The sequence below is a fragment of the Muntiacus reevesi genome, chromosome 17, assembly GCF_963930625.1.
Source record: "Muntiacus reevesi chromosome 17, mMunRee1.1, whole genome shotgun sequence".
NCBI lineage: Eukaryota > Metazoa > Chordata > Mammalia > Artiodactyla > Cervidae > Muntiacus > Muntiacus reevesi.
This window is the reverse complement of record NC_089265.1, coordinates 48,687,324-48,713,559: the sequence shown is the minus strand read 5'-3', so window position 1 is coordinate 48,713,559 and position 26,236 is coordinate 48,687,324. Positions and strand designations below refer to the sequence as shown.

Here is a 26,236-nt window from a genome sequence, read left to right as displayed (position 1 = left end):
GACATAGTTCAATTCTAGGGGAGGATTTTTATTTTATTTATTTATTTATTTTTATTTTTTTTTTTAGGGGAGAATTTTTAAAACAAACTCCAGTTAAAGTCAAATTTCCTGAAGTGGAACCGGTAAAAAAAAAAAGCTCCCCTGTCTGTCTTTGCCTACCCATATTTTATTTCAAAGTTTTACATCATTTGCCAACTAATTTCACAGCAATCTGTCATTTATTAAAATGCAAACTGGTACCAAGTCTGCTACACCTGGGTGTGTATTGGATAAAAACATATCCTTTCCAAGAGGAACTGGTTAATTTTATTATGATTATGGGGCTCTTCCCTGGTGGCTCAGCTGCTAAAGAATCCACCTGCAATGCAGGAGACCTGGGTTCAATCCCTGGGTTGGGATGATACCCTGGAGAAGGGAATGGCTACCCACTCTAACATTCTGGTCTGGAGAATTCCATGGACTGTATAGTCCATGGGGTCACAAAGAGTCAGACACAACTGAGCAATTATTACTGCTTTATTATATAAGGTCATTATATCTCTTCTGTTGTGGTGAACATATTCCTTTAAGGTGAAGAAGTGTGTGTGTGTGTGTGTGTGTGTGTACATATGCACATGTGTATAAATGAGACAATGTGTGATAATAAAGCAAACTTGTGCTTTCAGCAAGTATTCCAAATATTCAATCAGTTGTAAAATCTGGTGAATTGAGAAGAAAATTGATGATAGAAAGGAGATATACTAATCAGAGGCTTCACAACAGACTCAACAGCCTGACATATGCCAATAGATGTTCATCAAATGTCCCGGTTTCCCTCTGGACTCCTGAGAGCAGAGTGAGGATGGGATGCAGGCCACTGTTCCAACAGGGAGACGAGAGGCCACTGATGCTGATTTCAACTACTTGTGTTCCCCATCCTTGACACTGGGTCTGTATGAAATCCTTGGCATGTTTTAATTGATAATCCCAAAGCCTAAAAAGCTCAAATAAAAAGAACCTGGAATTGAAAGTACACTTGTGTAGACAAAATGGCAAAGCAAACACTGTAAGTCACACTTCTACAATATCTACGGTGAACTACATGATTTCTCCAGACAAAAGATTAAGCTAAATGTCAAATCATTGCTTGATATATAGTGAACAATGAAAAAACAGTTCTTGAGTAAAATAATCAGGGAAGTACTGGTAACCCCAATATAGGGTTTTCCGATTATGAGAAAAGAAAAAGATTTAATTCTAGGCTTTCTTGCTTGTTTTCTAAAGGATATTATTACAAACACTTGTCAGGAAATTTCAAAACTGTCAATGCATTAGATACCTGCTGATGAATATCAAATGTATTATTATAGTTTAATAATCCAAACAGAGCAAAAAATATGACTGCAAGGCAGTAAGTTTTGTTATGGGGTGTTTTTATCCTGTTCTTATTGTTTAATAGATCTGGGAGTCTGTCGGCACTTAATTTAGAACTTTTATTCATCATTATATGGTGAGCTCCCCAAAGACAAGTCCTGACTGTTATTCACCTTTCACTAGCACCTAGCAAAGTGCTTGGAGCCAAAGCACCAGTGAGTGTTTCCTGAAGACAGTAAGAAATGAATGAATGAATGGAGTCAATTGAAGACAACTTTAGGCGATTAGCTCAAATCTTGGGTCACCTATCCCTAAAACACTGTCAATCAACTCACTCATTTTATAAAATCGCTTGTTATTTAGAACTGTCTGGGCAGATGAAGCCAAGAGTTTTCTCTGAGAGGAGTCTTTGCCAGTCATACCAAGGAGTCAAGTCAAAGGATACCATGGTAAGTGAAATAGTATCCATTTGAATGAGAGCAACTTTTTAAAACTATCCTTTCTCAAGATTTTGATTCTGGGACTCCTGCAAAAATTGAGAGAGACCCTATGTGCCCTCTAAGAAGCTTAGAATGTTCCTTGTTGGTCGCAGGGAGAAGTGATGAGTTTTATAAAGAAAAGACGAATGTAAAGATGTACATATAAAAGTACTTCGGCTTTGGTGTGCATGCTGAATTGAAAGTTGACGCTTGAGCTGGGAGGATGGAAGTTTTGAAATCATGCTATTGCCAAAGCCTGTATGAGAAATGTTGGTTCTAAGGACAAGAGGCCAGATTCCATGGACTTTTCAGAAGCAGGACAGGAAAGAAAGACTTATTACATGACTAGAATGAAGGAAAGGGGAAATGACAAGTTTCAGGAAGGGAGACTGGGTGAATATCAGTAACATAAAGTAAATACATACATAAATGTTGGTAAAAGCAACTCAGTCACTACAATTATTTCCATTCTAACATTCTGACTCTAAATGTCTACTAAGATTAGTTGAACGTTCACAAAGCAGTTCTAAAGAATTTAAAATGAAATTTAATAGCAAGTCAAAAGAGGTCATGAAAAGAAAAGCTTCCTTGTGGTTAGAGTTTAGAACACTGATTAAATAAACAAACATACCTTTCTATTGGAGGACTTCTCAAAGCTTTTAATATGCTTTTAAATTTATAAAGGAAGCATATAATAAGTGGTATTTCTCGTGTATTTGATAGCAAAATCCCTCTATTTGTCCCCCTTTTTAGCATTTTATTAGTGATTTTGGAAAAGCTTTAGAAAATACCCTTCCGTTTTCTTCCATTTATTTTGGTCACTCCCTAATAGAAATCTCAGGATTATATATTTACCTTCCCTAAGGATCATTCAGCAATATGAAATTGATTAAACCCAGAAATTTGGAACAAGAAAAATTTTTTATAATATTTCACGTGATTAATTGGTATTTTACTTTTATTACTCTCGCCATTTTAGTAATGATAATGATTAAGATTCATAACATAATTTAGAGACTCTTATGTTCCAGGAACTCTGCTGAGTAGTTTACAGACATTAATCCTATAATCCTCATAATAGTTCTACAAAGCAATTACTAGCATTTAGCTCCATTGTAGAGAGGAACAAACTGATACTCAGCGAGAATAACTGACTTGAAAAGGGCAAGGTATCAGAACTCAGTAGAGTTTGAATGCAGTCTGGGTCCAGTAATCACTAGACTATACCATGTGTAATAATTCACTTCCAAAATACTAACCAAAAACAATGCAAGTGTTATCCTTAAGCAAATTAACTCAATATATGTAGCAAGTGGGCATGGAAGTCATTCATACATTCATTCACTAAACACCTACTGAGTGCAAGACACTGTTTTGGGTACTTGAGATATACTACAGAACAAAACAGTCAAACTCTGGATCTTTATGGAAGAGACAAGCAATGTGGTAAGTAAATCTACTACACAGAAGGAAGAATAAAAATTGCCAAGAAGGGGTTCTGATGAGTTGGAATGCATATGTGATATACTGTGGATGGAAAGAACCAGTCAGGCCTCCTTGTCAGGACTTTAGATAAGAACTCAGAGTACTGGGTTTAACTGTGACCTTGATGAGGTGAGTGAAAAGCTGGCTCAACATTCAAAAAATGAAGATCATGGCATATGGTCCCATCACTCCTTGGCAAATAGATGGAGAAACAATGTAAACAGTGACAGACCTTAATTTCTTGGGCTCCAAGATCACTGCAGATGGTGACTGTAGCCATGAAATTAAAAGACACTTCCTCTTTGGAAGAAAAGCTATGACAAACCTAGAGAGCATATTAAAAAGCAGAGACATTACTTTGCCGACAAAGGTCCACCTAGTCAAAGCTATGGTTTTTCCATTACTCGTGTATGGATGTGACAGTTGGACTATAAAGAAAGCTGAGCACCAAAGAATTGATGCTTTTGAACTATGGTGTTGGAGAAGACTCTTGAGAGTCCCTTGGACAGCAAGGAGATCAAACCAGACCATCCTAAAGGAAATCAGGCCTGAATATTCATTGGAAGGATTGATATTAAAGCTGAAACTCCAATACTTTGGCCACCTGATGAGAAGAACTGACTCATTTAAAAAGACCCTGATGCTGGGAAAGATTGGAGGCAAGTGGAGAAGGGGACGACAGAGAATGAGATGGTTGGATGGCATCACCAACTCGATGGACATGAGCTTGAGCAAACTCCATGAGTTGGTGATGGACAGGGAAGCCGGGCGTGCTGTGGTCCATGGGGTCACGAAGAGTCGGACACAACCGAGTGACTGAACTGACTTGATAAGAACAGCTTTAGTGGAAGGATGGGGCAGAGTCCAGATGCCATGGTTTTCCAGATAACAGGAAAAAATGAGGTTGTAGAGGGCAAGTATGGACTACAGTTTCAAGGAATTTTGTTTTAAAGTGAAAAAAAAAGGGAACTATTGGAAGGGTTTCCCTGGTGGCTTAGACGGTAAAGAATCTACCTGCAATGCAGAAGACATGGGTTCTATCTCTGGGTTGGGAAGATCCCCTGAAGAAAGGAATTGCTACCCACTCCAGTATTATTGTCTGTAGAATTCCATGGACAGAGGAGCCTGATGGGCTACAGATGGGGTTGCAGAGTTGGACACGACTGAGCGACTGAACACGCACGCATGCACAAGGACACCAGAGATAGATTTTCCTCTTTCCTTTTAGCCATATGAATGTCTGTGGATGGCGATAATAAGTTGAGAGAGAAGTTCTAAAGATGAAAGAAGAGATAGTTGACTGAGCCATGTCATTGATGAGGTGAGAAGGAAAGGGGTTCAGTGAAGAAATAGAGGAAGCAGACTAAGGAAGAAGAGCAGTTAATTTGCCATGGTAACAGGAGAAAAGCTTAAACATGTGGACACAGATGAAGGGACAAGGTTAGATGCACCAAACAGTATAAAAATAACACACAAAACTACTAGTTTGTTGAGGCCCACATTCTAACTTCTTTGCTGTTGTTCAGTCGCTAAGTTGTATCTGACTCTTTATGACCCCATGAACTGCAGCATGCCAGGCTTTCCTGTCCTTTACTATCTCCCAGAATTTGCTCAAATTCATGTCCGAGTCAGTGATGCTATCTAACCATCTCATCCTCTGCCGCTCCCTTCTCCTTTTGCCTTCAATCTTTCCCAGCATCAGGGTCTTTTCCAATGATTCAGCTCTTTGCATCAGGTGGCCAAAGTATTGGAGGATTAGCATCTATCCTTCCAATGAATATTAAGGGTTGATTTCCTTTAGGATTGACTGGTTTAATCTCCTTGAAGTCCATGGAGCAAAGCCATGGACTCTGCTTTTTAACACTTTGTCTAGGTTTGTCATAGCTTTCTTTCCAAGGAATAAGTGTCTTTTAATTTCATGGCTGCAGTCACCATCCACGGTGATTTTGGAGCCCAAGAAAATAAAATGTGTCATTGTTTCCACTTTCCCCCCTTCTATTTGCCATGAACTGCTGGGACTGGATGCCATGATCTTAGTTTTTTGAATGTTCAGTTTCAAGCCAGCTTTTTCACTCTCCTCTTTCACCCCCAGCAAGAGGCTCTTTAGCTTATCTTAGCTTTCTGCCATTAGAGTGGTATCATCTGCATATCTGAGGTTGTTGATATTTCTCCCAGCAATCTTGGGTCCAGCTTGTGATTTATCCAGCCTGGTATTTTGCATGATATACTCTGCATATAAGTTAAAAAGCAATGTGACAATACATAGCCCTGACATTCTCCTTTTTCATTCTTGAACCAGTCCACTGTTGCATGTTCAGTTCCAACTGTTACCTCTTGACCTGCATACAAGTGTCTCAGGAGACAGGTAAGGTGGTCTGGTATTCCCATCTCTTTAAGAATTTTCCACAGTTTGTTGTGATCCACACAGTCAAAGGCTTTAGTGTAGTCAATGAAAGAGCAGTAGATGTTTTCTGGAATTCCCTGGCTTTCTCTATGATCCAAAGAAAGTTGGCAATTTCATCTCTGGTTCCTCTGCCTTTTCTCAACCCAGCTTGTATATCTGGAAGTTCTCAGTTCACATACTGCTGAAGCCTATCTTGATGGATTTTGAACAGAACTTTGCTATCATGTGAAAAGAGTGCAACTGTATGGTAGTTTGTACATTCTTTGGCATTTGCACTTTCTTTGGGATTGGAATGAGAACTGACCTTTCTCTGTCCTGTGGCCACTGCTGAGTTTTCCAAATTTGCTGACATACGGAGTGCAGCATTTTAACAGCAAAATTATTAGTTCATCGAAGCCTGCATTCTGACTTCTTTAGCTATGCTATCTATGTTCTACAAAATTGAGAATATTTATGAGATTATTGCGAAGATTAAACACTATCTATTTTAGGGCTTAGGAGAGTGTGTAAAATATAATAGACTGGCAAATGTTATTATTATTTTCATGCAGCCCAAATTACATAACTCTAATTCTTACATTCAATTTTATGGCCCCTTAGCATCAAATAAAGTGTTATTAACATCTTTAAGAGAAAGAGTAAGTTGTCAACTGTGACATGGTTTCTCTTAAGCAATTCTGGCACATTAATTCTAAAGGGGCGATAAATTGAATCAATTCTGATTTTGTTAAAGTCTTTGAAAACAGTGTTCCATTTTACCAGGTCAAATATTTAGAGTAAAAAAAAGAGAGCACTTTGAAATTCAATATTTGCTATATTTTGATTAGCAAGCAGAAGTAAAGAATGCAATCAATACTTGGCCTCCCTGGGCAAAACTTATCTCCTTTGTGAAAAATCTTTCTTGATCCTTAGTCTTTTCTCTTGCCACCAGTTTCTCCAGATGTCTTGGTACTGCTGTCACCCTAGTCCACCTCATTAACAACTCCTTCTTGGACCATTTCAACCTTCCTCTCTTGCCCTCCCACCCCTCACCCCACCTGCAGTCCATTCTCTACACAGCAGTGATGTTTTCAAATTGTGTCTTCCATCAGGCTGCTACTCTGCTGAAAACCTCCACTGCTTTCTCTATGGGATTAAAAGGCAAACACCCTCCATGGTTTAGGAGGCCCTGCTGAGCTAGCCTCCTGCCCACATCTGTGGCCACCTCTTATTGCCTTCTTTCTGCTCCTGTAGCTCCCAACACCCAAATAAACATTCTGTGATGGAAATCCACCCTAATCATTCCCCACTCAGGGTGCTTTTTGGCTCTTGCTGTCCCTTCTGCAGAGAACATTCATTTTACATCTATTGACCTGACTGGCTTCTTATCATGTAGGTCTCCATTCATATATTGCCTCCTCCTCAAAGATGACTCCCTGTCCTCCCTAACTAAACCATTCTTCCCCAGCCCACCACCCCTAGTAATCAGTTTAACTTCATTCATAACTCTTAGCCTTAGCTCAACAGTCTTGATAGTTTCTATGTTTGTTTTGTCTTATTGCTAGAATGGGGAAACTTTTAGGCATTACATAAAAAACTTAGATGTTTTCTTCTCTCTTTTATCTACAGTGTGAAAGTTCACTAAGCTTAATAAAAAAAGAAATTCCAATTCCTGTACTTTGTAGATGATGTAGGTAAAACTGTAATAAGTTACAGTGTCTTTAAATTGCCACATGGTTTTCCAACTGGTTCCTTGAAGGAATTATTTTATTACTCATTTATTCCCTCATTCCTTAAATCATTCAGCCAATATATCACTTATTTCTTTTGTTATTGTGCTCTCTAATCTAATTTTACATAACTATCCAATTATTTTCCATATATTTGACAATGCTATATAAAGAGCACAAATTAAAATAATCCCAAAGAATATAAATTTTACTATTTCATTTGATGCCTGATAATGGAAGAATGAGTATTTTTACTTGGAAAAGACGGTCTAATATACGACTTTCAAAGTAATAAATTATATAGTCAAAGATATTTAGAGAAACAGCCTTTGGGAAATAATTCAAGCCACAATCATAGATAACTGAAATGAATCTGTATACTGATAGGCTATCTTAATGAAATTAAAGATGAACTATTATAAGGCAAGTAAAATTGAAGGTTAGCATGGATGTGAGAGTTGGACTATAAAGAAAGCTGAGCACCAAAAAATTGATGCTTTTGAACTATGGTGTTGGAGAAGACTCTTGAGAGTCCCTTAGACTGCAAGGAGATCCAACCAGTGCATCCTAAAGGAGATCAGTCCTGGGTGTTCACTGGAAGGACTGATGCTGAAACTGAGATTCTAGTACTTTGGCCATCTCACGTGAAGAGTTGACTCATTGGAAAAAGCCCTAATGCTGGGAGGGATTGGGGGCAGGAGGAGAAGGGGACGACAGAGGATGAGATGGTTGGATGACATCACTGACTCGTTAGACATGGGTTTGAGTAAACTCTGGGAGTTAGTGATGGACAGGGAGGCCTGGTGTGCTGTGGTTCATGGGGTCGCAAAGAGTTGGACACGACTGAGTGACTGAACTGAACTGATAGACATAGGAAGAACAATAACGACATTATAGAACTCAAAAAGTCTATACTGACTTTTATAACCTACCACTACAAGTAAGTAAACAGATCATCTAAAACTCCACAGTGTGGAAATGGTATGGGAGAAAAGAATGGGGGATTGAGAATATATACAAAGTTTTATAGAAGGACAAGATCTCCTTTCCGAAAAAAAAAAAAAAAAAAGGAAAAACATATATATGGTATTTCTTGAGCACCTGTTGTGTTCCAGGCATTGGGTCAATTGCTCTATATGCATTATCATCTCACTTAGTACTCATAACATCTTTGTAAGTAAATGCCATTATTGCCCTACTATAGATGAGGAAATGGAAGTAGAGAGGTAATTTGATGTAAATCAGGTCAGGGAGCAGTAAATGACAAATCCTAGACTCAGCTCTAGACTCAGTCCCAAGCCCCATGTGCATTAAACACATGAAAACCCTTTCATGCTGATCTTATCACATTTAAATGAGTCGCCACTGCCTTTCCATAATTAGATATGCAATGCTGAGAGTTAGAATAATTTGTTCTTTATAAGAATTATTTATTTCGTTACTATCTTAACTCTAAAAGTATAATAAATGGTTTGTTTTAAAGCCAAATTCCTTGTTTTTCCAGATTAAAACCTTGAAAGGTCCTCCATGGAAAGTTGAATAAACTATGGGATTTCCATACTCCCAAAATTTTGAAAAATGAAAATAAATGAGTCCCATCCTATGGAATGCCCCAGATGGATATCCATGCTGCACTGTGAGGTGAAAACAGCAACATGTACAGACATATGACCCCCATTTGGCATATGAATGTGGATAGAGTATGGAAAGATTTAGCCCATACGCTTAGCAATAGTGTTCTAGTTGGATAGGAAATCTATTTGAATTTGATTGTTACAGCAATGATCATTGTAACAGGCATGGGTTACTTTTATAAGTAATGATGAGTACAGAATAATTTTTCCAAATTATTCATTTCTGAATATAATCTTCCTATATGTTTGCTAGTTTCCTCAGATCATCTTGTTTATAATCTTTGCTCTTTTCTTCTTCAATCAACATATCACATTTGTGTTTGTTTTCTATATTAGGCTTCCAGTTAAGACTTTCAATGAATGAAAGATTCACTAGCAAAAATAAAATTGAAAACTAGGGGTCCACACCATGTGATTCAATGACAGCTACTGAATACAGGACATTCTCTCTATATATGGACATATTCATGAGGCTTTGTGTATTACTGACATAGGTCGATCCATTTTAATGAGAAATTTCAGATAGTTCGTTATTGTGTTAAATGCTAGATACAAACAGTTGAAAACGAAGTATGAACTAAACATGACTAATTTAACCTGAATAACCATTCCATTAATGATACACGCAGAGAATAATAATGTGCAGTCCAGAGCTTTGGTAATAATATCACCAGATTACTCAGAGTACATTTATTTGGTGTTCAGGCAACCCTGAAAGGAAAAGTCTATGTAACAATGTAGAACATTATCCTATTGTTTCAAAGGGTTCTAATGTAGCTGAAAATTGACAGAGCTAGGAAAGTCTAAACCAAACCTGAACTACAGTTAGAAAGTGCATACAGAACAAGTACAGAAGATTTTCCTCCAGGCTCTTTCAAAATAACCCGGAGATGGCTTAGTCCAGTCTTCCGATTAAAACCCTAACACCAATCCCACAAAGATGAAAGAATGATAATTATTTGTACTCCAGCGGCAACATTAACTGCATGCACTTCACTGCTTCAAATTAGGTCTGGATTTATAATAACCCTATGGTTAACATATTGCTCAGTGATTAAATTAGATTCAACAAACATTCGCTGAGTATTCACTAGAATTCAACGTACTTTATGGGAAATGGCAACCCACTCCAGTACTCTTGCCTGGAAAATCCCACGGATGGAGGAGCCTGGTAGACTACAGTCCATGGGGTCGCAAAGAGTCGGACACGACTGAGCGACTTCACTTTCTTTCTTATGGGTTTGGAAAGCCCATAAAGGTACATAGAGTACAAGCTCTACTCTTCAAGAACCTATTATTTAGTGAGAAAGATACATGCAAAACTACCTGATAAAGAGCGCAATACGATACAGACTATACATACCACCAGGAAGGATACAAAGTACAGGGAAGACAGGGTGGAGATTGCATATACTTAATTCTAGTTTGGGCAGTGAGAAGGCTTCTGGGAAGAGGTAGCAGTTCAGCTGCAGTTCGATGGTCAGATAGGATTTGTCTATAGAGCTGTAGGTCATCAGAGAGCGGGAAGGACCACACACTGCAGAGAAAGCACTACGTGGCTACTGGGTAGTGAGAGTGGAGGATGCTTCGCGGACGCAGAAAACAAACCTGTGGTCACCAAATGGGAGAGGGAGGGGGAGGGATAAATCAGGAGGACGAGATAAACAGACTTGTTGGCGTTGTTCAGTTGCTAAGTCATATCTGACTCTTCCGTGACCCCATGGACTGTAGCCCGCCAGGCTGCTCTGTCCATGGGATTTCCCAGGCAACAGTACTGGGGTGGGTTGCCATTTTCTTCTCCAGGGGACCTTCCTGACCCAGAGGTTGAACTAACATCTCCTGCATTGGCAAGTGGATTTTTTACCACTCAACCACCAGGGAAGCGCATTAGTAGACTACTATACATAAAATAGGTAAGCAATAAGGATTTACTATATAGCATGGGAAACTATGTTCAATATCTTATAATAATCTATAATGGAAGATAAAGTAAAAAATATATATGTAGCTGAATCACTTTGCTGTATACCTGAATAACACAATATGGTAAATGAAATATATTTCAGTAATAGTAATAAAAGAGTGGTGAATGATTAAATTCCAAAAAAGTAAACAGAGATGAGGAAGCAAAAAGAGGTCAGGCCCAGGTTAACAATGGCCTAACATGAACATGATTAAAATGTGTGCTTTAAACTCACACATGTAGAGAACAAACTAGTGGTTACCAGTCAGGAGCGGGAAGAGGGGAGGGGCAATATAGGGGAAAGGAATTAAGAGGTACAAATTATTAAGTATAAAATAAGCTACAAGGACATACTGCACAACATGGGGAAGATAACCAATATTTTGCAATAGCCATAAATGAGTATAACCTTTAAAAACTGTGAATCACTATACTATATACTTGCAACATATATAATATCATTTCTCAACAATACTTCAATAACTTTTAAAAAAATAAAGTAAAAAAATGTATGCTTTAAGTTACCCAATGCTCCATTCACAGTGAGAAGGAGAAAGGAGTTGCTTTTGATGGAATATTACAAGTATCCCTTAATCTTTATTTAATTTAAATAAAACAGTATTTCTTAAGATCTATAATTTGAAACAGATATTGTATTATATTAAATTTTATGGTTCTAGTTAAATTAGAATTAGGGGAGGCATGGTCAATGAATTCTTTAGTGAAATCAAGAAAATGATGATGAGTTAAGCTGCCTGGTTAGGGAATGTGGGAATAGCATAAAAATAATTTTGTTCTGGGAAAGAGGTAAAGCTTTGTCCTGGGATAGAGGGAGAGGACTACACAAGGGAAATGCACAGAAGGGTGTTGTGCGACGATCCATCAACACCAGCTGGGGGGTTTCAACACCTCTAATTCTCGATCATCCAAATTAAAAATTAACATATTGATGAGTACTACTACACAGTCAGCAAAAGCAAAACCTGATACTGATTGTGGCTCAGATGACTAGCTCCTTAGCACAAAATTCAGGCTTAAACTGAAGAAAGTAGGGAAAACAACTAGGCCATTCAGGTATGACCTAAGTCAAATCCAATATGATTATACAGTGGAGGTGATGAACTGATTCCAAGTGATTAGATCTGATAGACAGAGTGCCTGATGAACTATGGACAGAGGAGGACACTGTATAGGAGGTGGTGACCAAAACCATCCCCAAGAAAAAAAAATGCAAGAAGGCAAAGTGGTTGTCTGAGGAGGGCTTACAAATAGCTGAGAAAAGAAGAGAAGTGAAAGGCAAAGGAGACAGGGAAAGATACACCCAACTGAACGCAGAATTCCAGAGAATAGTGAGATGAGATTATAAAAGCTCTCTAAGTGAACAATGTAAACAAAGAGAGGAAAACAATAGAATGGGAAAGACTAAAGATCTCTTCAAGAAAACTGGAGATACCAGGGAACATTTAAGACTAAGACGGGCACAATAAAGAAGAAAAATGGCAAGGCCCTAACAGAGCAGATGATATTAAGAAGAGATGACAAGAACACACAGAAGAACTACCTTAAAAAGGTCTTAATGATCCAGATAACCACGATGGTGTGGTCACTCCCCTAGAGCCAGTCATCCTGGAGTGTGAAGTCAACTGGGCCTTAGGAAGCATTGCTACAAACAAAGCTAGCAGAGGTGATGGAATTCCAGTTGAGCTATTTCAAATCCTAAAAGATGATGATTTGAAAGTGCTGCACTCAATATGCCAACAAATATGGAAAACTCAGCAGTGGCCACAGGACTGGAAAAAAAGTTTTCCTTCTAATCCCAAAGGAAGGCAATGCCAAAGAATGTTCATACTACCACAGAATTGCACTCAATTCACATGCTAGCAATATTATGCTAAAAATCCTTCAAGCTAGGCTTCAGCAATATGTGAACTAAGAACTACCAGATGTACAAGATGGATTTAGAAAAGGCAGAGGAACCAGCGATCAAAATGCTGACATCTACTGGATCATACAGAAAACAACAGAATTTCAAAAACACACCTACTTCTGCTTTATTGACTACGCTAAAGCCTTTGACTGTGTGGATCTCAACAATTTGAAAAATTCCTATAGAGATGGGAATACCAACCAAATTGCCTGCCTCCTGAGAAACATGTATGCAGGTTAAAAAGCAACACGTTAAAACCAGACATGGAACAATGGACTGTTTCAAAATTGGCAAAGGAGTACATCAAGGCTGTATATTGTCACTGTGTTTAACTTCTATGCAGAGTACACCATGCAGAATGCCAAGCTGGATGACTCACAAGCTGGAATCAAGACTGCCAGGAGAAATATCATCAACCTCAAATATTCAGATGATGCCACTCTAATGGCAGAAAGTGAAGAGAAATTAGAGTCACTTGATGAAAGTCAAAGAGGAGAGTCAAAAAAACTGCCTTAAAATTCAACATTCAAAAATGAAGATCATAGCATCTTGTCCCATCACTTCATTGTAAATACATGGGGCAACAGTGGAAACAGTGAAAGATTTTATTTTCTTGGGCTCCGGAATCACTGTGTTTGGTGACTGCAGCCACAGTATTATAAGACCCTTGCTCCTTGGGAAAAAAGTTATGACAAACCTAGACAGTGTATGAAAAAGCAGAGACATCATTTTACCAACAAAGGTCTGTATAGTCAAAACTATGGTGTTTGCAGTAGTCATGTATGGATAGGAGGGCTGGACCATAAAGAAGGCTGAGTGCTGAAGAATTGAGGCTTTCGAACTATGGTGCTGGAGAAGACTCTTGAGAGTCTCTTGGACAGCAAAGAGATCAAACCAGTCAATCCTAAAGGAAATCAACCCTGACTATTCATTGGAAGGACTGATCCTGAAGCTCCAATACTTTGGCCACCTGATACGAAGAGCTGACTCAAGTCTCTGATGCTAGGAAAGATTGAGGGGAAAAGTAGAAGGGGCCAACAGAGGATGAGATAGTTGGATGGCATCACTGATTCAATGGACATTAACCCAAGCAAACTGCAGGAGATAAAGAAGGACGAGGAAGCCTGGTGTGCTGCAATCCATGGGGTCACCGAGTCGTACACAACTTCAGCAACTGAACAACAATAATGGTGATGTTAATATTCATATTAATAAATATTTTCCTTGAACAAATCTAAGCATCCAAATATACCTCTGTTCTTATCAGAGGCAACTCTTTAACCCTTAGCTTATTTGCAGGACAGATATGACACCCAATCCTGTCTACTGACTCAGCCTAGAGCTCCATCCATTCCTCTAGTTGGGAGAACTGGAAACCCATTTCAGAGGAGGCTTCATGATCACCAAGCAACACAGTTTGAACTGAGGTCTTTTAAAATACACAAAGAGCTCATGCAGCTCTATGTTAAAAAAGCCCAAACAACCCAATCAAAAATTGAGCAGAAGATCTAAAAAAGACATTTCTCCAAAGAAGATATACAAATGGCCAAATAGCACATCAAAAGATGCTCAACATCACTAATTGTCAGAGAATGAGGCATCGCCTCATACCAGTCACAATGTCATCATTAAAAAGCCTACAAACAGGAGAACAAGATGGCAGAGGAGTAGGTGGACGTGGATTACATCTCTCTCCACAGATACATCAGGAATACACCTTCAGACACAGAAGTGCATGCAGAACACCAGTGAAGAACAGACAGGAGTAACTGACCGGTGGAAAAGAATATATAGAACCACGCAAAACTCGGTAGGACAAAGGAACTAGGGGGAGAAACAGGAGGGTTAGTTGGGCTGGACCTCCCCTTGAGGGTGGGGGAACTGAAGCAGGGGTCCGATCCCCACAGTGGGGCAACCGTCTGAGTCAGAGGAGAAACATGTAAGGCTGAGAGTGAAACAGCTGATCTGTGGCAGCCTAAATGGAATGAGAATCAGACAGTCCTTGCCACAGCCAAACATATCCCGGACAGGGATGTGGGTCTTCTGGAAGGCACAGCGGCTGGGAGCTGGAATTTAGGGACTGTGGAGTAGTCCCAGGGCGAGGACTGCTGCTGATTGTGGAGAGACAGATTGAGGGGATGTGAGGGAGGAGACTGTGGTGCGAAATGCCTGTGGAGGAAAGCCAGGCAGCCGTGGAAGCAAGGTGATGCTGCTGAGTCACATGTAGGGGGTGGAGCCATCACCATAGCCTCTCTCCTGGCTCACCAGCATCCCCAGCTGGGCAACTGAGAGGCTGGCCCATCAAATGCATGATGCACTGAACTAGAGTAGGACCTCACCCAGGGTGCTCCTTTAGGTGACCGATGCACCAAACTACAGAATAGGACCCCACCCAGGGTGCACCTTAAAATGCCTGACGCACCGAACCAGAGAGTAGGACCCCAGCCACGGGGGCCCCTGCATGTGCCTGAGGCTCTGAGCAACAGAGAAAGACCCCAGGAGAGGGAGCCCTCTAAGTGCCTGAACGGGCAGAGCTATGGAGAAGACTGGCCAAAGAGGCCTTCTGATCCCCAGCTACAAGAAGCTCGAAAAAAGACTCAGATAGAGCCATAATTCCTGGAATGGAGGCAGTCCGTGTCCCTGCACACTTTGTATTGCCAGGGTCCCTGCAAGCCAAGCAGCTGTGCCACCTTCATGCTCAACTCTCACTGGGCAGAGCTGCCACAGGCAAAAAAAAATCTTGCATCTACACGTGCAGGGTAGCTTCAGTCGTGTCCAACTTTTTGCATCCCCGTAGACGGGGTCACACAGAGTTGGACACGACTGACGGGACTTAGCAGCAGCAGCAGACTGTGGTCTGCCAGTCTTCTCTGTCGGGGGGTTCTTCAGGCACGAATACTGGAGCGTATTGGCCAATACTGGTCACCATATCCTTCTCAGTTCAGTTCAGTTGCTCAGTCATGTATGACTCTTTGCAACCCCATGAACCACAGCACGCTAGGCCTCCCTGTCCATCATCAACTCCCGAAGTCCACCCAAACCCATGTCCATTGAGTCAGTGATGCCATCCAACCATCTCATCCTCTGTCGCCCCTTTCTCCTCCCGCCCTCAATATTTCCCAGCATCAGGGTCTTTTCCAGTGAGTCTGCTCTTTGCATCAGGTGGCCAAAGTACTGGAGTTTCAGCTTCAGCATCAGTCCTTCCAATGAACACCCAGGACTGATCTGCTTTAGGATGGACTGGTTGGATCTCCTTGTAGTCCAAGGGACTCTCAAGAGTCTTCTCCAACACCACAGTTCAAAAGCATCAATTCTTTGGCACTCAGCTTTCTTTATAGTCCAACTCTCACATCCATACATGACTACTGGAAAAACCATAGCTTTGACTAGACGGACCTTTGTTGGCAAAGTAATGTCTCTGCTTTTTAATATGCATCCCCTGCTAGAGCGCTGTATTTCCTGCTGCTCTAGCCGCCAACTCCCCTGAGTACCTGGTGCTGCCAGAACCCCTGTGACCCAAGCAGTTGCACCATCTCCACCCCTGGCCCTCACAGGGGCAAACCCAAGTCCTCCAAGGCAGCCTCAGGAGCAAACCCCAATGGACAACCCACATTCAGAGGTGGAAATACAACCACAATTGAAATCTAGGGGCAGTGTAGCTAAGGAAGAAGACCCCAAACCTTCCCACCAGCTGTACAAGCTGCAGATTAAAGCCACACGATCAACTGGGCAGGAACTCTGTGTCTATGGAATATATGAAAGGTCACTGAGAGCTCCCACAAGAGGAAACACCCTATAGTTCTGACAGCTGTAGACATTGGAGGCAAGAACACACAGGAGCAGGACCAGATTAGAGTCTGCGCTGCCCCCACAGCAGGGCCAGAGACCAGCGCAGAGTTGGAGGGCTTCCTAGGGAGGTGAGGTGGGCTGTGACTCCCAGCGAGGGAAAGGATCCTGACAGCAGTGACTCAAGGAAAACATTTATTATTCCTATGTTTTCACTTGTTCTGTAGATTCTTTTGGATATTTTTTCTTTTTCTTTCCTTTCCTTTTCCCCCTCTGTTGTAGTTGTCAATTTTAATGGCATTATAAAATCTAACTACGCTTTTGAGCTTTTTTTTCCTCAGTCACAATTTTAATTGTTCTCATAAACCTCTGCCTCTACATTGGGCTTTTGCATTCCTGTGGAGTTTTCCCTTTTTTTTCTTTTCTCTTTTTTTAATTTAATTTTAATATTTTTAAACCTATTATTTTTTTCTACATTTATTCCTTCATTTGTTTTTCCTACTGTTCTTTACCCCTTGCAGCTAATCTTTAATGTACATAAATATTCTTTATCTACCTCTGTTTAACTTTGCATATCTATTCTTTCTTTTCTTTCTTTCCTTTCCTCTGAACATATTTGTTAGTTTTATTTTCATTGCTTTATTCCCCAATTGGCACCTTGCTTCAGTTTTGCTTCGCAGTTTGTGTTTTAGTTAGCTTTGTTCTTAACTGGTAGATACAATTTTTGGTTTCCTTTGTTTACTGGGTCAATCTATTATACTTTATTTTTGTTGGACTGTTTTCATTTGTTTATGGGTGTATATGTATATGTGTATATTCAGTCACACTTTTTATTGTCATAAACCTCTGCCTCTAAATTGGGCTTTTGCAGTACTGTGAAGTTTTCCCTTTTTCTTTTTTTCTTTCTTCTTCCTTTTATTCTTTTCTCTTCTTTATAATTTTAACTTTTAATTTTTAAAATCTATTATATTTTTTCTACATTTATTCCTTTGTTTGCCTTTCCTGCTATTCTTTTCTCCTTGCAGTTAATCTTTAATGTATATAAATCTTCTTTATCTATCTCTATTAACTTTGCATATCTATTCTTTCTTTCTTTCCTAGGAATAAAACCACTATATGACCCAGCAATTCCACTCCTAGGCATATACACTAAGGGAACCAAAATTGAAAAAGATACATGCATCCCATTGTTCATTGCAGCACTATTTACAACAGCTAGAATATGGAAGCAACCTAGATGTGCACTGACGAATGGATAAAGAAGTTGTGGTATATATACACAATGGAATATTACTCGCCAGAAAAAGGAATGCCTTTGAGTCAGTTCTAATGAGGTAGATGAACCTAGAACCTATTATACAGAGTGAAGTCAGAAAGAGAATGATAAATATCATAAAATCTAGAAAAATGGTACTGAAGAATTTACTTACAGGGTAGCAATGGAGAGATAGACGTAGGGAATAGACTTGTGAACATGGGAAGAGGGGAGGAGAGGGTGAGATGTATATAAAGAGCAATATGGAAACTTAAATTACTATATGTAAACCAGATAGCCAACGGGAATTTGCTGTCTGGTTCAGGAAACTAAAACAGGGGCCCTGTATCAAACTAGAGGGTGGGATGGGGAGGGAAATAGGAGGGAGTTTCAAAAGGGAGGGGATATATGTATACCTATGGCTGATTGATGTTGAGGTTTGACAGAAAACACCAAAATTCTGTAAAGTCATTATCCTTCAATAAAAATAAAATAATTTTTAAAAAAGTCTACAAACAACAAATTATGGAGCAGGTATAGAAAAGAGAGAACCCCACCCCCCCAACACTGTGGGTGGGAATACAAATTGCCACAACCACTGTGGATAAGATCATGGAGGTTCCCAAAACAATTAAATACTGAACTATCATATGATCCAGCAATCCCACTCCTGGGAAAAACTATCTGGAGAAAAACATAATCTGAAAGGATACGTGCATCCCAGTATTCATTGCAGCACTGTTTACAATAGCCAAGACACAGAAACAAGCTAAATGTCCACCAACAAAGGAAAGAATAAAGCAAATGTGGTACATATACATAATAGAATATTACTGAACCATCAGAAAAAATGAAATAATGCCATTTGCAACAACAGGGATAAACCTGGAGATTATCATACTAAATGAAACAAGTCAGAGAAAGGCAAATATCATATAATCTCACTCATATGTGGAATCTAATTTTTTTAAAAAATGAAACAAATGAGATTATTGACAAAACAGAAACAGACTTATAGATACTGAAAACAAACTTATGGTTACCAGGGAACTCTACTCGGCATTCTGGAATAACTTGCATGAGAAAAGAATCTAAAAGAGAATGAATATGTGAACATGTATAGTTGAATCACTTTGCCGGACACCTGGAACTAACATAGCATTGTACATAAACAATACTCCAATAAAATTAAAATGAAAAAAACCCTACCATTCTAACACCGTTTTCGAAGGCTTGCCGGGTGAGTGGCGCTGGTCCATCCACAGTCTTGCCATCATCATCTGGACCCCAGCTTGCACTGTAAATGTGCACATGCTGGGGATTGAAGCTCACTGATTTTGCTTCAACCATATCCGTGACATCTCCATCCAGCATTCGAACTCCTTCAAGACAGAAAGGAGAAGCAACTCTATTAGAAGCTTTACCCAAACAGACCAAGATATATTTCAACCGCAGCGTTTTTAAACGGAAACTATATTGTAATGTAAAAGATCAAAACTTCTTTACCAATTGTTCTCTTTTTCTAAGTTTCCACATTCTCTCACTTCTCGTTATCCCTGTCTTAAATGAGTACTTGACGAAGAGAGCCTCAAGCAATCCATCTTCCCTAAACTTCTCTTCATTAGGTTCCTTGTACTCATAATTGGTATAAAACATTCTAACCTAGGCAGGCTTCAAAAATTTGGAAAGCTGCCAAGTTGGAGTGCTCCAATTTCCTCCATACTTAATATTATCTCCTAATCTGAAATACTGATGTGAACTTAATATATTACTTCTTTGCCAAGTTATTTATTAAGTCAAATAATAAATGAGAATGCCCTCTGTGCATGTAACACATCAAATAATTCTCAGAGGGTTTTGGCAATGTTTAGTCATTAATCTTCATGTAAGTATTCCCACCAGACAGATAGGAATTTATTATTAACCTTAATTTGCTAAAATAGATGAAAATCTTAAACATAAATTTTATGTCAAAGCTTTCTTTCTTCTTTTAATTTTATAGACTCACAATAGCAATGAAACATCTAATTGTTAAGTAAACATATCTTTCCTTCAGCTGAAGCTATATATACCATCACTGAGACATCACAGTATTTTAAAATTGTATCTCTATAGTCCAAATTTACTCCTTAGGAAAATGTTGTTATCTAGTAGGATTTCAAGTTTTATTGGTTACCAATAAATGAGGATTAAATAATAAAACTCTAAATCAAGCAGCTTTAGAGGCAATGTGGCTTGAGGAACTCTGGTAGAATATAAAAAATATTCTTGAAGGATACATATATTTATAGGAATATATAAAAATAATATATATTTTTTGTTCTTTTAAAAATGTTTAACTTAAAATTATGAAAATAGAAAAACACAAGGAATGACAATGAACCCAGATATAGCCCTGGCTCAACAACTGTTCACATTTTGCCACATTTTCTTTATCTAAAAATATAGACATTAAGCTAAACCATTTAAAATTACATGACAGATATGACACTATTCTTTAATATTGTTTCCAAAAAAGGAAAGAAATAAACACCCACTCGACTTTAAATCTCCCCCAAAGCATCCCTGAAGATTTTGGCTACTATATCTCATGACTATCTTTTCCTCTAGACTTGCATATTTTTAAAGGAGATGTATTATATATAAACAGGTGGGTTTCCCAGGGGCTCTGTGGTAAAGAATTCACCTGCCAATACATGAGATACAGGAGACAGGGGTTCGATCCCTGGGTCAGGAAGATCCCCTGGGAGAGGAAATGGCAACCCATTCCAGTATTGTTGCCTGGAAAACCCCATGGACAGAGGAGTCTGGCAGCTACAGACCATGCGGTCACAAAGAGTTGGACCCAACCAAGCACACGCACTTAAAGAATAGGTGATGTGAAGAACAAAGGTTTTGAACATACCCCTTTAAAAATTACTGGAATGGAAAAGATACTTTGAAAACTCCGTCAGCAGTTTATTCTGTGGGAGAAAATCACCCAGCAGGACGCTCTGCACACACTGGGTCCTCAGCAGCTATCAGACTCTTTTGATTTGACATGAATATTCAAAACTCATCAGCATGGTTTTCACCAAGTAAGATGAACTACTTCATATTCTTACTTTCTATTTAAAAGCATAAAACCCAACTATTTCACCACTACAGGGAGGTCTGAAATAATCGAACCAGTATGTCTAAACATGGGAGTGTCTACACATCTGAATTTGGTTTCCACATCATGAAATTCATGTGAAGTCCATGAAAATATGCTTGATAAGATTGTATCTACAGGGTAATATTAATTTTCTCACCAAAAATTGATAAGAAGTTTATTTTTGCAAGTTTAAAGATGAATGGTTACTTATTCTTCATTTAACTAAGTGCAAGACTTCATGCCTTGGATCTGGAGGGGTTAAATTTATAATTTAGAAGGTTCTTGTTTTCAGGATGACTGAATATTCGTCAGGCATTGCCATACATTCCTTTTTTTAGAGGTCTTATCAGCTAGGTGAGCAGCTTATCTGTGAGGTTCAGAAGTTCATGCCTTCATTTCCTCAAGGTCAGAAGTGCTGGGTTAGCACTGAAGAGTAATAGCAGGGATCTGAGAATGTCTCCCTGGAGGAGGAAATGGCAACCCACTCCAGTATTTTTGCCTAGAGAATCCCATGGACAGAGGAGCCAGGCGGGCTACAGTCCATGGAGTTGCAAAAACTTGGACATGACTGAGCGGCTGATGCTGAGAATGTCTGTATGTATGAGTGCGTGTGTGCTGGCCTGCAAGGAGGGTTGACTGGACAGCCATTGTATTTATCTGATTAACTTGAAGAGAGCAGCGGCCTCTGGCAGCCTCACGATTCTTCAGAGGACATCTGTCTCCTTTCCATAACTCCTCTAGAACGTTTCACTTGACACACAGCAGATGCTCTCAGAGGACAGCTAATTACTGGTTAACTAGCTGCCATACTCTAAGAAACCCAGGTGAAATAAAAAGAAAGAGGTTGAATTTACTGACAACTGACAGACAAGATAGTCTCAGAAAACCTTTTCTTAGCATCATTATCATATACCTCAATTATTTCATGCTATACGAGATCTACATTTACTTTAGAAAGGTCTATTATTTTTATTTTTTAGATCTGGTGCTTCAGGTGGTAAAGAATCTGCCTGTAGTGTGGGTTTGATCCCTGGGTCGGGAAGATCCCCTGAAGAAGGGAATGGCAACCCACTCCGTTATATTTGCCTCAAGAATTCCATGAAGAGAGGAGCCTGGTGAGTTATAGTCCATAGGGTCACAAAGAGGTGAACATAACCGAGCAACTAACACTTTCACTTTCACCATTTGGAGACAAATATTATGCTGGAAATGAGGATGTCAGTCTAATTCCAGGAACTTCATCTTAAGAAAGTCTTCAGGAGATGCCTAGGTGAATACTTCCAAAACCAACAGGATCTACATATCTCTTATAATGTTTTCTTCCCATCTGTGTGCGGCTGTGGCACCAGGCTATACTAACAAAGATGATTGCACATGGGAAAGTGAGAGCTTGCTTCTGTTAATATCTGAATTTAGACTGCTTGGATTGGTTAAGTATAGTAAGTATAGGTATATTTGAGTTTGTGTGTGTGTATATACTATCTATAATCTGCAATTACTAATGGTAATAATATTACTATACTCTTTCAAAAGGAGATCTTACTATTTAAACTGAAATTAAAAGAAACTTTTTGTAAAGCCTAAGGGAAAGAAACAAAAATATTTTCTGTTTGACAGAATTTCAAAATGCTTTTTTCTGTAGAGATAATCTGGCCTGGTGTTTATCTTTTTAGTTCTTTCTGACCTAGGTACCAATTTCACAGTTCCATATAGATGCTAATGACCCCACTTTTGCTACTGGACAAGCTTCTTTCATTTTTATTTAAAGATTTCTGTGTTTGCAGCACTTCAGGGGGCTGCTTCAAAGTCTTTGTTTTAATAACACAAGTTAACACAGTCATTTTGCTGTCAGCAGTAGTTGAACACTGTTATGCAAACACATGCTTGTCTTTAGTTCAAGAAAGGGTTCTGAAAACGAGTTAGCAGGAGAACTCTCGGCTCATTTCTGCGTCCACAGGAGTCTGGGTCCCATACCTCCGATCTTGGCGTTGAAAGCAATGCCCACGGTACAGTGAGAGTTGTTTGCTGCGGCGGCCACCTCTCCAGCGCAGCGGGTCCCGTGCCTGCGGGGAGAACACACACACTTTCTAAAGGAAGACACCTCATCCTCCCAACCTCAGCAAGTCCTTGCTGCCATTCAGACCTCAAAGTGGGGAAGGATGCAGCAAGCTGTGGGTGTTTCTGGAACTTCCTACCCATGTAGCACTTGGTCTGTCCATAGCAAATGTTTAGCACTTAATTATATTCTATTTTGGGTTATATTTTTACATGCTTATTTTTTGATATCTTGCTTTCTCAACTAGAAAATCCCCTTGAAGGCTAACATCAAATTGTATGTTTCTTTGTCTTTTCGGAACTTTCAACATCCAACATGGTAACCACTAGCTGAGTAAGGCTAATGGATACCTGAAATGTGGCGAGTGTGACTGCACGTTCATTTTAATTTTAGTTAAAATTAAAAAACTAGTACTCAATTATTAGAAAACTCAAGAATGTGAATATAAGAAGTACTTTGTAAACTGGAAATTTAAATACACATCAAGGATCTCCAATCAAAATTTATCATCTAAAATGGGACTGCTGTAAATACAAACAGAATTTCAAAAACCTTGAGTGAAAAGACACCATAAAATAATGTATTAGCACTTATTTCATGTCAATTACATGTCAAAATATCATACTCAATACAATAGATTATCAAAACCTATTTCACCTGTTTGTTTCCACCTTTTTCAAGATGTGACTGACAGAAAAGTACAAAATTTTTCTGAAAGATATTCTGTTAATTCTCACCACGATAACAGTTCTTTGATCAGAAAAATCATTTAGCTGAAAGGACTTCTAAGATCTTATCCAAGGACTGCAAAGAAGTGTCAAGTGCAAAGGACAAGCTCTTTAAAAATGGCGACGTAATGCAGTGTGTGCTGAGAATAATTCTAAGGTATGGTTGAGCCTAGAGAAAGAAGGTGAGGACTGATGACTAATGTCTGCTCTGGGTGCAGGAAGGGGGTGACAGTCATTGTGGTGTAGTTCTATGATGAGATCCAAAGCTTACCTTCTTTCCTACATTTTGAGAAATGAGTTAAGGAGGCCCTGAGATGTAAAAAGATCTGTCAAAAAGAGCTCAACAGTGACTAAAACTCAGGACCCCAAATTCTGTTTTAGTACCATTTATTTTACAGTATATTCTATGCAGTCATCATGGTATATAACTACTGTCTGTGCAACTATAAACAAGTTGCTGCTTACAACTGATAGGTACACATCAGTTTATACGAGAGATATACTGCTTTTACCACTTAGTAATGTCATATATCTATCTTTCCACATAAATATTAATCTATATATCATTTAAATGGTTACAATTATTCTTTACAATCTTTTAAATTTCTATAAAATGGCATAAACTTATATACACATACCTATATGTGTGTGTACATAGACATCATAATTTTATTCCTAGAAATTTACCTATTTTTCACTAGCATTAATGAAATATAAAAATAATAGCTTGTAAATACATTTTAAATATCTTGGGGTAAATTTCTAGAAGTGGAATTACTGGATCAAAGAGTAGAGAATATACTGTCAAAATGTCAACAGAAGATGAAAGTAGTATAACTGAACCTCATAAAAATGACAAGACTGATAAATATTACTACAAAATACCAAATTGTTATGCATGACAAAAAGAAAAGATAGGCCATAAGCCAAGTTGGATGACAATAGGGAGAATGGAGAAAATATCTAGACAAACCTCTGTGTACATAAACCCTTATATATGAGTTTTTCAATCTTTTTCATCCTTGCCAAACTGAGTTGAAAAATATTATCTCATCGTCACTTCCCTCTTTATCCCTTATGATTACATTTGTTGCTATGCATCTTTTCAAATATTTATTAGCTATTTCTATGTCTTGCCTTGTGAATAACCTCTTCATGCTTTTTTGCCCAAATCACTCATTGCCTTTCCATCATATCTGTTATAAATATGTTTCCAAATGTTTTATTTGGAACATGAAAATCTTGTTTATGGCATTTCTAAGTTGTCACACACAATATTTAATCTTGATATACTCATAATTATCTTGCCCCCTGATACTTGGTTATACCATTTTAATCATTAGAAAAAATGATCTCTTTTTTAAAAAATACTTCTTCTGGAAGCCCCAAGCTAAACTACTAATTTTCCCCTGAGCGTAGCAATTATTTACTATGATTTTTTATTAGCCTCTTGTTGCATATTGCTTCCTGGTGTAGGTTATTTTTATTCAAATGTCAAATTCCCTTTATGAGTTTACTGTTTTTACACTACATTGCATCTATTATTAATTAATGCAAGTTCTACAGGAGCATAAGGACATCTGTTTTTAATCTGCCCTGGTTTATTCTTAGGCCCATGGGTTATTAAGAAGTATGACTTAAATTTTTTGAATGTTTGCAGCTGTTATATTTTTTATAATCAATAACTTAATTAACTTATGATAAAATAATATAATCTTTATGAAGCAATCATTTGAATTTTGTGAGCGCACAAAATGGTGAAGCATGTGATCAATTTTTATAAATGTTCTATGTGGTTGAAAAGATGTATATTTTCCAATTATTCTAGATAAGTCCATCCTGTCAAGCTTGTTCATTATTTTGTGAATTTGTTAATATTCTTTGTGGTTCTATCGATTTTTATTGCCTTTAGAATGGAACTATCAAATCTTTCTAGTGCAACAAATTGTTTATGAACATGTAATAACACTTTTATGTTTCTTAAATAAAATTAAAGATATCTGGTTAGTATTTAAGTTATAAACCACTTGATCCCTTTACTTTCAAATATTCTGTTTATATTAGTTATACCTCATAAATAGAATATAATTTTTTTAAACCCTGACAATCTTTGCTTTTGACTCAATAGTCCATTTATATTATCTAAGTATTCATATACACATAATCATTTCTATATTTTTCCCCTGTACTAGTTTGGATGTTATTTTATTTCGTGCTTATCCTAAGCACTTATGGATACCTAAGATCACAAAGCTACTGATACTTTTTTCAACTTTGCCCAAACAGTACAGATGTCAGAATGTTTTAAGTCTGATTATCCA

At 38.4% G+C, this 26,236-nt stretch overlaps 1 protein-coding gene across 4 annotated transcripts in view; it reads right to left on the bottom strand.

Annotated features, from left to right (window-relative positions):
- The window catches only part of PCSK5 (proprotein convertase subtilisin/kexin type 5), a 498,339-nt gene that overhangs the window by 301,678 nt on the left and 170,425 nt on the right, over nucleotides 1-26,236 (bottom strand). For all 4 annotated transcript variants that reach the window (XM_065908244.1, XM_065908247.1, XM_065908246.1 and 1 more), the window contains exons 6-7: nucleotides 23,106-23,194; nucleotides 19,205-19,377 (exon numbers count right to left, since the gene is read on the bottom strand). In XM_065908244.1, the coding sequence (XP_065764316.1) occupies nucleotides 19,205-19,377; nucleotides 23,106-23,194 (262 nt within the window). The remainder of the gene's footprint in view (nucleotides 1-19,204; nucleotides 19,378-23,105; nucleotides 23,195-26,236) is intronic.